The following is a 12,351-nucleotide window of genomic DNA, read 5'->3' as shown; positions in this document are numbered from 1 at the left end:
TTTGGTTTTCTGTTGCTTTCATGGCCTAGATGGATGTATTCTTCGCTGGGTTAAAAACTGGCTGGATGGGCGAGCCCAGAGTCGTGGTGAATGGAGCTAAACCCAGTTGGCGGCCGGTCACAAGCGGTGTCCCCCAGGGCTCAGTTAGGGCCATTCTTGTTTAATATTTTTATCAATGACCTGGATGAGGGGATTGAGTGTAACCTCAGTAAATTTGCAGACGACACCAAACTGGGCAAACGGCATCCTGGCCTGTATCAGAAATAGTGTGACCAGTAGGAGTAGGGCAGCGATCGTGCTCCTGTACTTGGTGCTGGTGAGGCCGCCCCTCGAATACTGTGCTCAGTTTTGGGCCCCTCACTACAAGAAAGATGTTGCATTGCTGGAACATGTCCAGAGGAGAGCCACAAAGCTGGTGAGGGGTCTGGAGCACAAGTCATACGAGGAACGGCTGAGGGAACTGGGGTTGTTTAGCCTGGAGAAGAGGAGGCTGAGGGGAGACCTGATAGCCCTCTACAACTACCTGAAAGGAGGCTGTAGGGAGGTGGGGATCGGTCTCTTCTCCCTGGTAACAGATGATAGGACGAGGGGGAATGGTTTGAAGCTGCGCCAGGGCAGGTTTAGGCTAGACATTAGGAAAAACTTTACTGAAAGAGTTTTCAGGCTCTGGAATGGGCTGCCCAGGGAGGTGGTAGAGTCCTCATCCCTGGAGGTATTTAAAAGAAGGATAGATGAGGTGGTCAGGGCCATGGTTTAGTGGTGGGATGTCAGGGTTAGGTTAAAGGTTGGACTCGATGATCTCAAAGGTCTTTTCCAACCAAAGTGATTCTATGAGTCTATGATTTGCATGGAGGGTATGTCTGCAGCGCTCTGAACACACCAGGAATCTCTGCCAGAAGCCCATTTATCTTCATGTTATCTCGGCGTCAAATCAGAGTGCCCTGCAGAAGTATCCATACAGTAGAAATAAATAATTTTCTAGGTGTAAATTCACCCTGTTGCCCATCCTTATCGATTACCTTACAGGCAAGAAAGAAGTGGGACATTTTGCAGAACACTTGGGACACTAACATGTGGCTCTCCTGACCTTGCTCTTTGATTGTTTCCCCTCTTTTTCTAAAACGATGCTCAGAAAAGATCACCTTTTTTTTTCTGCCTGTTTTTTATGAATAAATGACTGACTTAGAATTTCACTAGGCTGGTAAATGAGAGGAACAGTGTAAGAGGTAGCTAGAAACTAAGGGTTCAGCTAAGAGTCATCTAAATTTAATTGTGTGTTCCAGATCAGACAGAGCAGGGAGAGTGTTGTGTCTCAGCAAGCAGGTAATGGAAGTTTGCCAATGGATAAAGCATCTTAACTACAGATACTTTTTAACTTCAGGGAATAAAACCAAAAATAAAGTAACACACTTGTATGGAAGATTTCTTTCTTTACTGGCATGAAAATTTCCTATGCCTCTTCCCTTCTTCAAGTGCTCTTGGGTTTGTAAGCGTCTCAAACAAGACTTCAGGGGCAGGACTTTTCTTCCACTGAAGTTGTTAGCATGTGACACTGTCAGCCATGATTTTTGCTAAGGCGGCTTCCATAGACACCAGTCAAATCTCTAGTCAAAGCTGCCAGCTGTTTTTAGTGATTAGAAAATGAGCTAGTCTTACAAAAAATGTCTTATTCTCAAATCATGGGTAGTATTAATATTTTAGAAAAATGATCTAAACTGGTTTTTTAGAACATGCATGGAGTGGTGGTCCACGTCTGCCATGACCTGTCTGCTTTAGAGGAACAAAATTTTGCTCCTTTTGAGTACTGATGCTCCCAGCTTGAGCTGTGATGAGATCCTGAATCCGCCAGAGCTTTTGGGGGATGAAGATGCCCTCCCTCCTTCTCTTTGCAACAAGTGAGAAACTCCCCAAAGTCTTATGCTGTCTAAAACAGTGTATTACCAGAATGAAAAAGACTGCAGAATAGGGCAAGAAGAGCATATCTATTGTGCATCCAGCTGTGGGTTCACTCCTCCTGTGTCAGAAAGCACGCAGGCGCAATAAGGAGCTTCTCTGAGAAGAAGAGGATGACCTCAGGACAAGGGATGGTTAGAGCCCTGCGGTGTAGAGGAGGAATGACAAAGTTGAAATACTAGAGAACTCTGTAAAGTCTTGTGCAGCACAGGGTGTTTAATATCATCAAATTGAAAAAATAGCACATAAAAAACAATAGATGCATTAAGTGAGACTAGCAGATGAGATTTCAAAGCAAACAATAGGAGGTGTTTTCAGGCAATGCGTAATGGAATTGTGAAACACGTTGCCCAGGGGAAAAAAAAAAACATTGGTGGCTCCCTGCTGTGCTCTCTGTGACAAGCCCAGAGCTGCAGCTGAGGAAAGGCTGCTCTGTCCTTGCTCTGGTTTGATAGGGCTGCTCCCCCTTGCTCTTGGGGTCTGCTGCTGGCCCTGTCACAGGTGGGGAGCTGGGCAAGGTAAGGATGAGCTGGTAAGGCTGTTCTTAACTTCTCTAACAAGGTGAGATGCCTGGAAAAGGGAGACCTGTTTCTGAACAGTGGGGAGAGGCTGTTCTGGAGGAGCGACTCCATGTCTGAGTATAGACAAGATTAAAGATGACTTCTCTAACTTTAACAGGTGGTGATAGCTAATCTTACTTCTTGACTAATCTGTCAGATCTTCTTCAGCCCTAAGGTAATTAGAGCACCTCACCACTGCTGGGCAGGACAAGCTAAAGACAAGGACTAAAAGCACATCTTCACCCTTAGCCTGAGAAACAGTTGCTCTTTTTTGCAGTCCAGTGACTCTGTGGGTTGAAACAAACCTGGGTCCTTCTGGCTCACACAGAAAGTCTTTTTCTTTCTGTCACATGCAAGGCTTGGATTTGGATCACCTCCATGATGTAGAAACTTGCCTACTTTAATGGTCTCTGGGTTTTGCTCAGGCTGCTAGCTCCCTGCTTGCTTTCTCTCCTAGTTTCTTCCACCCTGCAGATTCTCCAAAGCTAACAAGTCTAGTAGCTCTCAGGCAAGGAGTAGTTTTCTTCCCTTCATTTCTGCAACATTGCTCAATAAGAAAGGTGGTTTAGATGAGATGTAATTTTTGGAGATTACAGCTTCAGGTAAGAAACTGACTGTAAGGAGAGATTTTAAAAATCACTCTATTGTCCTTAGATTCTTTCACTCTGTGTGTGTGTCTGTATATATGTGTGTATATATATAAAAAGAATATGTATGCATGAACACTGTGTATTGACAGTTGTGGCCCTATAGCATGCATTCTGCAGGCAATATAATTTGTGGCTGAATGTTGCAAGAGATACTTTGTTAAATTTAGCAGATTTCTAGCAATTTAAATGCTTCAAAATATTTAGTGTTTCATTATTGACCAAATTTGACTGGAATTTAATGTTCAGTACTGTACAATTCTTTGTTGTGCTACTGTGATTTAACAAAATGTGTTCCTACTTTGGCTCTTTCTTTTGATCTTTTTTTTTTCCTTCTTTTTTTCTCTTTGAGCACCGAAAGGAGTAACCTATTGAGCTTTTGCTGGAGGATGTTATAAATGAAAATTTAGTAACTATTCCATTAGCTTTGTAACCTGGGTGAAGTGATGTGTGCGTGGTAGGGGATTCTTAGAGAAGACTTCAAATGTGGCTGAAATTTGTCACTGTGAAAGAGAGCTTCCGCCTTGGTTTGCTCTCCTTTCAATTAATATTTATCACCTCGTATCAGTGTAGATGTAATATAGATATTCTGAAATTTTGGAACAGAAGAGTTAGAAATACTTGACCTACTAAATTTGCCTTTTCATTCATATATGCCAATATAAAGCAAAAATAATTAATTTCCTTAGTTTCTTTATCAGGGTAAAAATGAGGTCTTTGCAGTTATAGCAAATATAATTCTTTAAATATACCTCTGACATATCATTACCCCAACCTTCTACTTTAGAAAATAAATCATTAAATTCATATTACAATGCCTTTTTTCTCCCATTAAAATACTATCATTGTGATTGTGCAGCTTTTGTTATGCTTCTTGTTTCTGCATAGTCTTAAGAGAGGGTCTTTATCATTATTTTTGGGTTTGCAACTCTGTGACAGCAGTTTTCTTACTTTTCAAGAAGTTACAAAATAGCTTGTAAATGACGAATGCAAGGTTTCTTAATAGAAGGTTGTGTGAAAATATATAAAGTTGTCTTGCAAATATATAATATATATATCTTGTGGTCATGCTGGCACAGTGGGCAGCTGTAGTTCCTAAGCAACTTGGGGTGACATGAAATCAATGTCTAGAAAAAGCGTAGAAAAGAACTGAACTCAGAGAATATGGAATAGCTAAAGAAAAACAAAATCTTTAAAACACTCTTCGGTCCAGGTGTCTACCAAAGAACTCTCTAATTTTTCATGGCTCAGGTTTTATTTATGTCATTTCTCAATTTGAGCAACTAAAATCACTGAGAAAAAGGATGTAACATGACTAAAATAAGACTAAAATAGAATTGAATATCCATCTCCTAGTACTGGTCTTAAGCATCCATTTTATTTTACTAATGGTAGTTCTTTGTTTTATAGACATATGCTACTTTAACTTATATTTTTGGCTTAAAGCATTTTTCAGGACACACTTAAATCATGCTGGAACAAAACTTTTAGTCATAAGTTAAAAGCAAAAAAAAACCCACAGCAGTGTTGGCTTTTTTTTTTTCTATATGTTTGTATCAAATGCATAGTTTGAAAATCATTCTTCAGTGTGTTATTTCTTGAATTATTGAGAGGTGGTATTGCATTATAATCTATGATCATATTGCAAAACATTTAACCTGTCAGCACACATCACTTAACCAGTTACAAAGAAAGATAAAGGAATCTATAAATTTTGCATTTACAAGATCCTGCAACGAAGGCATTGTAAGTTACTCTTTCTGGGCACCGCAGGTTCGAGCAGCACCGATGTTAAAGAAAATCGCAACGTGGACAACGTTCCCCCCAAGGACGGTGGTGGGCAAGGCACTGGGGAGGGGACACAGCTCTCCAACGGTGGTAGCAGCAGCAGCAGAAAGCGTCCTTTGGAGGAGGGCAACTCCAAATTTCGCCTGAAGAAGAGGAAGAAAACACCTGGCCCTGTTCTGCCAAAGAATGCCCTGATGCAACTTAATGAGATTAAGCCTGGTTTACAGTACAAACTCCTCTCCCAGACAGGGCCGGTCCATGCCCCCATGTTCGTGATGGCAGTCGAAGTCAACGGGCAGGTATTTGAGGGATCTGGCCCAACAAAAAAGAAAGCCAAGCTTCACGCCGCTGAGAAGGCTCTGCGGTCTTTTGTCCAGTTCCCAAATGCCTCGGAAGCCCACCTGGCAATGGGGAGGACTCTGTCAGTCAACACAGATTTCACTTCTGACCAAGCAGACTTCCCTGACACCCTTTTCAACGGGTTTGAAACACCAGTCCCTTCTGATGCTTCCTTTTACCTAGGGTCCAACGGGGATGGGTCCTTTAGCTCTAGTGGGGACTACGGTTTGCCGTCGTCTGCTGTAGCCAGCAGCCTTTCCCAGTCGCCTCTCCCTGCACCATTGCCCTACCCCTCCGCCAGCGGGAAGAATCCTGTCATGATCCTCAATGAGCTGCGGCCAGGGCTGAAATACGAGTTTCTCTCGGAGAGTGGGGAGAGCCATGCCAAAAACTTTGTCATGGCGGTGGCAGTGGACGGTCAGACTTTTGAAGGCTCAGGAAGGAATAAAAAGCTGGCAAAAGCTCGGGCCGCTCAGTCAGCCCTGGCATCCTTGTTTAACATGCAGCTGGACCAGACCCCATCTCGACAGCCCATTCCCAGCGAGGGGCTTCAGTTACACTTGCCACAGGTGAGGAAGCTCTTTGGGTTTTGTTGATATCTTTGGATAATGACCAAGGGTAGCCAAATCATGCGTATTGAGTCAGCTTGAACAGTATTTCTGCTGTCTATTCTGCTTCTGTGCATGTGTGTGTGCATATTTATATGTATGTATATATGTATTTGGTGTTTTATTCACTTACGGCTTCTGACAATTGAATGAACTCTTTGTATTCTGTTGGACAGAGAGGAGGCTTTGTTGGTGATGCTTTCAGCCTTGATCGTGTCACATAAGAGATCATGAACCCCAGTGCACTGCCAGCTTGGATTATGGTTTGTGCTGAGGAAAGGTTGAATCATGTCTTGCTTGTCTAAGGCAGCAAGAATTAGATGGAGTCAGAAATTACTGCTTTAAGGAAAATTATTATTTGATAAAACAGTTTTAAGCAGAGAAGAAAATTGTTCTCTTCTGCAAACTGGAATTGTTGGCATTAGCACAGCTGAATAATGGAAGTCAAGGACAAATTAAATGAGGCTGATGCAGTTGCCATATTTTCAGGGTCTAAATAAAAGACACACTTGCAGTGCATGTATCCAAGATGTGTAGTTAAATAGCTGTCATCTAAAGGATTGTGCTCTAATCAAATTAGTTGGTAAGTTACTTAAGCAAGTAAATCTGGATGAGAAATAGTTTAAATCAAATAATTAATGAACTAGGGAAAGTATCAAACATACCAGACATAGACCAGAAATTTAAAGTAACTAGAATGGAGTAATTTTTTTTTTTTTTTTTTAATGAAGAAAAGTTCTCCCTTATTTGCTTGCCTGTGTTTATCCCCAGTCAAACTACAGTAATGATTGTTCAACTACCGTCTTTCTATTGTGTCTTTTGGGTCTTTTTAATGATGTTATACACCTGTCTAAATTCAGATACTTGCCTGTGACCTTTTTTGCAACTTTCTATTTGTTTATTATGAGAATTTCAAGGCTTTGACCTTTTCTATCTCAAAAAACACTGGTTTAGATTTAGTTAAAATTACAAGATACTAGTCTGATCTGATAATGTGGGGTTGAAGACTGTAAGTAGGTGATGTGGCTGTTTTAAGTATGTTTTCTCAAAATGCATGGACAATATGCATAATTTAGAAATTCCTGTGTGCTTTCTTTTCTTAATGTTGCGTAAGTATTGCATTATTGATGAATATTTCCTTCATTTTCAAATCTAGGATCATGCTATTTCAAGTAGTTATGATTTCTTCAGTAGATTAAGTAATTTCAGACTTCATTCTCTGTTGTACTTTTGAAAGTAGATTTGGTCCCAGACACAAAAAAATTTCACTACCAGTAATTTATGTTATTAGATCTTGAATCAGTAAAATGGTGAAAATTGGAACTGGCATATAGAAGTAGAAAGAACACGAGGTGAGATGTGAAAGAGTTGTTATTCTAAGAGCGTGAAGTTGTTTCCCTGCCCAGCAGCCCAGCATATAACCGTTAACACAGCCTCTTTTCTTTAAGGGACTTTGATGGACCACTGGGCGGTGCTGGGGTATTCTGAGGTCCTTGCCTTTGTCAGGTTTTGACTGAGTCACATAGCAGTCCCAGAGCTCAGGGCATTTGAGCCTAGGGTACAGTGTTAAATAACAAAAAAAGCAACCCATGCAAACACTGTAAACATTATTTTGAATTTTTTCCAGTGCTCCTACACTGACCTGGATACCCATATTGTGTGCAACAAAGCATGCCCCAGGGCTAGCGTGCTTTTCACCTGTCTTACAGATGTGCACCAGAAAAGACTGTTCCTGTGTGGAGGAGAACCCAGTGGGCTTTAGGAGTAATGCTGAATATGCGGGGTGGGAAGGGGGAAGTTGCTGGTATTGCCTCATGTAGGCCCAATTCAGTCAGTTATTTATTCAGAGACTTTTGGTCAGCTTGTGATCAGGATGTCGCTGTCCTTTCTGCACTTCCCTGTGTTGTATTACCCTGCTTTTAATTATAATTAGCTATCAAATTACTAGAATTATATCAAGGTCTGTTACATATTGGTGATTTTGGTCTGGTTTCTATTAATGATTAATAAGGGATTGAAGCATTTATGATGTTGTCAGGTCCTGCTTTATTTATCTTCTTTTTTTAAGTTTGTGAGTTGTCTTAATTTTTTTACAGAGTGTTTACTCAGGATGTGTAAAGATGTTAAATTTGGAGCGAATCCTAAAATGAATGAAGTTGCAAACATTGGAGAGTACAGAAATGATGTAAATGAGGACAGGATTTGTTATAACCCATAGACCAAATAAAATGCTGATTGGGTTAGAAAAAAAATGGAAGCTAGAAACATGCAAGGGAAGGAAAAACCCAAATACCACATGCCCAGTGAAAATAATAAAAGTACAGTGTGGATGTGCTGATGAACATGTTGGAATTGACTGCCTTGGTGGCAGGTTCAAAACCTGTCTGTAGCTGGTGTGTTAATTTGTGGTGCTTCATGAGAAAAAGCAATAGAACAGAAAGAGTTGAGAGGAGAGAACAGGTGATCCCTGCTCCAGTGTTGGTCATGAGTATTGGCTGAAATACATATCCATGATCTCACGCCTCCCAATAGCTGCAGGCACTCCAGGGGAAATTAAATGCAGAAATATATGTGCAAGCTATCAAATGGTACAGAAGGGCAGTTGACCAGAAATCAGCTTCTAAAATGGGTGTAGGTATAATCTTATGCTCCATAGAGTGGGTTATCAAGGTGCTGGTCCTGTGGTTTAATACATTTAAAACCAGTCTCTGCAAAGCCAGCTTGTCTGCTTGCTTACAGCTTGACCTTTTGTGAGGGACGGATGTTGCCTGTGGTGAGGAAAATCTCTTTGCTGGAAAAGTAAGTTGAAGTCAGTAAGTCACGCAACATAAGCCTCAGAGCAGATGAAAATGCCCTGCTGAAAAAGTATCAGCCCTCATTTATTATCTTGGCAGCGAGTGTGTTAAAATAGAAGAGGTTTTCAGTCTTGCATTATAGGGACTTGCCTCTCAAAAAAAAAGAAAATGCTTTGTTAGCTGCATTTCATAAATTGATAGCCATTCTCACTTCACCTCCCACCCCTCGATGCAAGGGGGTGACCTGTATTCTGCAATAAGCCGCAGGATGTACCACGGGCTCTAAAATGTATGTCCTTCAAGTTTTATTCTTTTCCATGGAAGAAAACTGCATGTTTCCACATACTTAGATTAATATAATTTAAAACTTTAAGTGCATGGCTTGTCATAGGTCTGCAGAATTGGTAGGTGACGAGAACTGGAGAAAACCGTGAAATGTGAAGTCTTTTCAAATAGCTTCTGAAAACAAAGGGTTCACACATCTATAGATGAAGCATGGAAGTAAATGTGACCAGATTTTTGAAGACTGTTAGTGCATAGTCCAAATCTGATTTCTGGGCAGAAGAGTATTATTGAGCACTTGACCACAGCAAGAGCCACACTGGGCCAGGCAAAAGCTCCTTCATGCACATCGTCCTGTCCCCAGTGCTATGTCCCTGCCAGCAGCCCCAGCACTAGGAAGCAGGAGATTTGCAGGGGTTGCTGGTGCCAGCTGAGGCTGTCTCCACTTGCAGAGCCAGTCTTGCCGCTTAGCAGCACCTTGCACGTCTCAGGAGATGGAACAAGGACAGCCTTGCACATCTCAGGAGCAGCAGATACTCTGTTGGACTTCCCTGTTTCTTCATTTTTGATCTCTTTATCACCCAGAGAGAAGTCTCCCAGAGATCACTTGTTTTCTCTCCTGTTTAAATTTTCCCTTAGACACTCCCTGTTTCCCAAGGAAGGCCATGAGAGGTCTCGCACCTCTGTCAAAGGTGGGATGGTGCTGTCCCTAAAAGAAGTACTCAGGCCAGCACCAAATGCTTTGAAAAAACCTGAGAAAAGGGTGTATTGGTAGCAGTACTTTCCCAGTATTTGCTTCTAACCTTCAGCCGTTGTGTCTCAAGGATTTTCTCAGCCAGAAATGGTCCTTCCATCTGAGAGCCCTTGATGGATTATTGTTTTCCATCATGAATTTCATCCCTTTCTTGAACTTCTGTAATCTTTTAGCTTCTACAGCACCTTGTAGCAATAAGCTCTGCTGTTTAAGTATGTATTGCAGGAAGAAGAGTCTCATCTTGTTTGTTTTGAACGTATGGCATGCATCTTGGTGTGCCCTAGGGCACTTGGTGACTTTCAGTAAATCTGCTGGTCCAGACTGCCAGCGTTACTGATGGGAATGGTTTCCATCAGATGGTAGGAATCTGATGATGGAGGTATCCTCTTTAGGCCACTGATGGCTTCTGTTTAGGAAAACTTCCATATAAGCTTTATAGTAATTTTTCCCAGATTTCCTCAAACTGTTTACTTAAAAAGATAGCTGATTAGTCAGGATGCAAAGAGGTGGAAATTAGAGAATTGGAATTGTAAATATTGAGGCTTAAAAATAGTTATTCAGATTAGTGAAAGCTGGACTATTGTGAGAGAAAGCAACTTGCAATAAATAAGCAGTGTAGCTGCAGATGAAATTAATTTTTTAAAAATCCACTAGGGCGAATACTTTCAATCATTCACCTATTGTGTTGCAAATTCCTTTTATCCTGTATATCACTGTGGACAGACATTGAAACAAAACATGAAGCAGAAGGAATGGAGTGAGAACCAGTAAGGCAGTGGCTACTTTTACCTGAAGTGCTGTGTTAATCCTGGTTCATCCTGGGTAGAGGAAAACGTTAAAAGTATTCAAATATAGGAAAGATATACAAATTAATGATGAAAATGATTGGAAATCTGGAAAAGCTGCTTCTGCAAAGGTGCTGGAGAGTTCTAGGCAGTTTTTTGCAATAGACTGCTTAGTGTATACAGAAGAATGAGAATGTAACAGATTTAAATCTAGCAAAAAGATAATACTGAATGTGTTTATGGGAATTAATGAGTAATATGTTGGAATAAATGCTGTGGAATTGGCAGAAATGTAAAAGATAAATTTGCATAAGCAGAGAGAGAATCTACTGCCAGGTAGCAGTTCCTTTAAATAAATACAGGAAACTTTGGAGCACTAGAAACTAATTACCCTGTTTTATTAGTGTAGATATGTTTGCACTTTCTCTGAATTGTGTGTGCTGGTCACTGCCAGAGGAGAGATAATGGACCTTGATTTTACCTACTGTGGGCACTGCCCACATAAGCCCTAAACTGTGAAGAAATAAAGCTGAGGGAGAACATTTGTGCTTGAGAAGGATCACTGGAGATCCAAGGAGAGCACAAAAGATTGGGAGGTCTTGGGTCAGGTCCCCAGTGAGAGCTGGGTACTGTCAGCCCACACAGTGCCCTTGCTCCCACTGCCTTTGGTTCCACCATGCAGGTGCTTACCAGCATTCATCTGGGGTGGTCTCTATGGCTTGCCAAGGTCTTCCTTCAGATCCAGACAGATTTGAACTTCATCAGCTTCATAATACTGTAAACCATGGATGGTCAGGAAGGTTCCGCTACAACATTGCTGCAAGATACATATTAAACAAAATCAGTCTCTGTGTGTAGAACAGAAGTGGATTCATTGTAACTTCATCAGAGAAAAGAACAAGCACCCAAAATAGCTTTGAGGTCACGTGCCTTAACGAGCAAACTGTCAGCTATTTTAGGTCTTTCCTTTTTTGAGTTACCCAGCTTTGAATAATGATTTAATGCAGGAGTGGGGGTAGAGAAACTGCATGTCAGATGTTAGGGTACTCACTGGGAAGGTGAGATATGAGTTCAATTTCTGTTCCAATTAATATTTATTTATATGGAGTAGATTCAGTAGATTCAGTTAATCATTTAAGCCTTTTGTGTATTAATTTTCCATTTCTAGACCCAGAATGCTAATAAAACTGTTGCTCATTATTTTTCTTTTGTGTTCAGCTTTCTGCATTAGGTAAGTACTAGCACAATTAAATACAGATTCTGTGCTGCATGGTCATGGTGCTGTCAGAGCACAGACAATTTTGGATCCAGCAGCAAAAAGACCTTGTTTGCAAATAAATGCCTGACCAGACACATTTATAGCCTCTGAGCAAAATCGCATTCTTGAAAAATTTCATAGAATAGAATCATAGAATGTTTTGGGTTGGAAGGGACCCCTAGAGGTCATCTAGTCCAACACCCCTGCAGTGAGCAGGGACACCGCTAACTAGATCAGGTTGCTCAGAGCCCCGTCCAACCTGGTCTTGAACGTTTCCAGGGATGGGGCCTCCACTACCTCTCTGGGCAACCTGTTCCAGTGTTTCACCACCCTCATTGTAAAGAACTTCTTCCTTATATCTAGTCTAAACCTACCCTGGTTTAGTTTAAAACCATGACCCCTTGTCCTGTCATAGCTGGCCCTACTAAAAACATTTTCCCCATCTTTCCTATAGGCCCCCTTTAGGTACTGAAAGGCCACAAGCAGGTCTCCCCACAGCCGCCTTTTTTCCAGGCTGAACAACCCCAACTCTCTCAGCCTGTCCTCATAGGAGAGGTGCTCCAGCCCTCGGATCATTTTTGT

At 41.4% G+C, this 12,351-nt stretch overlaps 1 protein-coding gene across 6 annotated transcripts in view; it reads left to right on the top strand.

The window, feature by feature from the left end:
* The window catches only part of ADARB1 (adenosine deaminase RNA specific B1), a 70,903-nt gene that overhangs the window by 23,605 nt on the left and 34,947 nt on the right, over positions 1-12,351 (top strand). For all 6 annotated transcript variants that reach the window (XR_004841959.1, XR_004841958.1, XR_004841961.1 and 3 more), the window contains one exon: positions 4,934-5,856. Coding sequence is in view for 2 of the 6 variants with exons in the window: in XM_035893965.1 (XP_035749858.1) it covers positions 4,934-5,856 (923 nt within the window). In the remaining 4 variants the exon portion in view is untranslated. The remainder of the gene's footprint in view (positions 1-4,933; positions 5,857-12,351) is intronic.

Source organism: Egretta garzetta, unplaced genomic scaffold (assembly GCF_000687185.1).
Source record: "Egretta garzetta isolate BGI_Z169 unplaced genomic scaffold, ASM68718v1 scaffold875, whole genome shotgun sequence".
Classification (NCBI taxonomy): Eukaryota; Metazoa; Chordata; class Aves; order Pelecaniformes; family Ardeidae; genus Egretta; species Egretta garzetta.
Note: the sequence above shows the minus strand (reverse complement) of the source record. Positions and strands in the feature narration are given on the sequence as shown.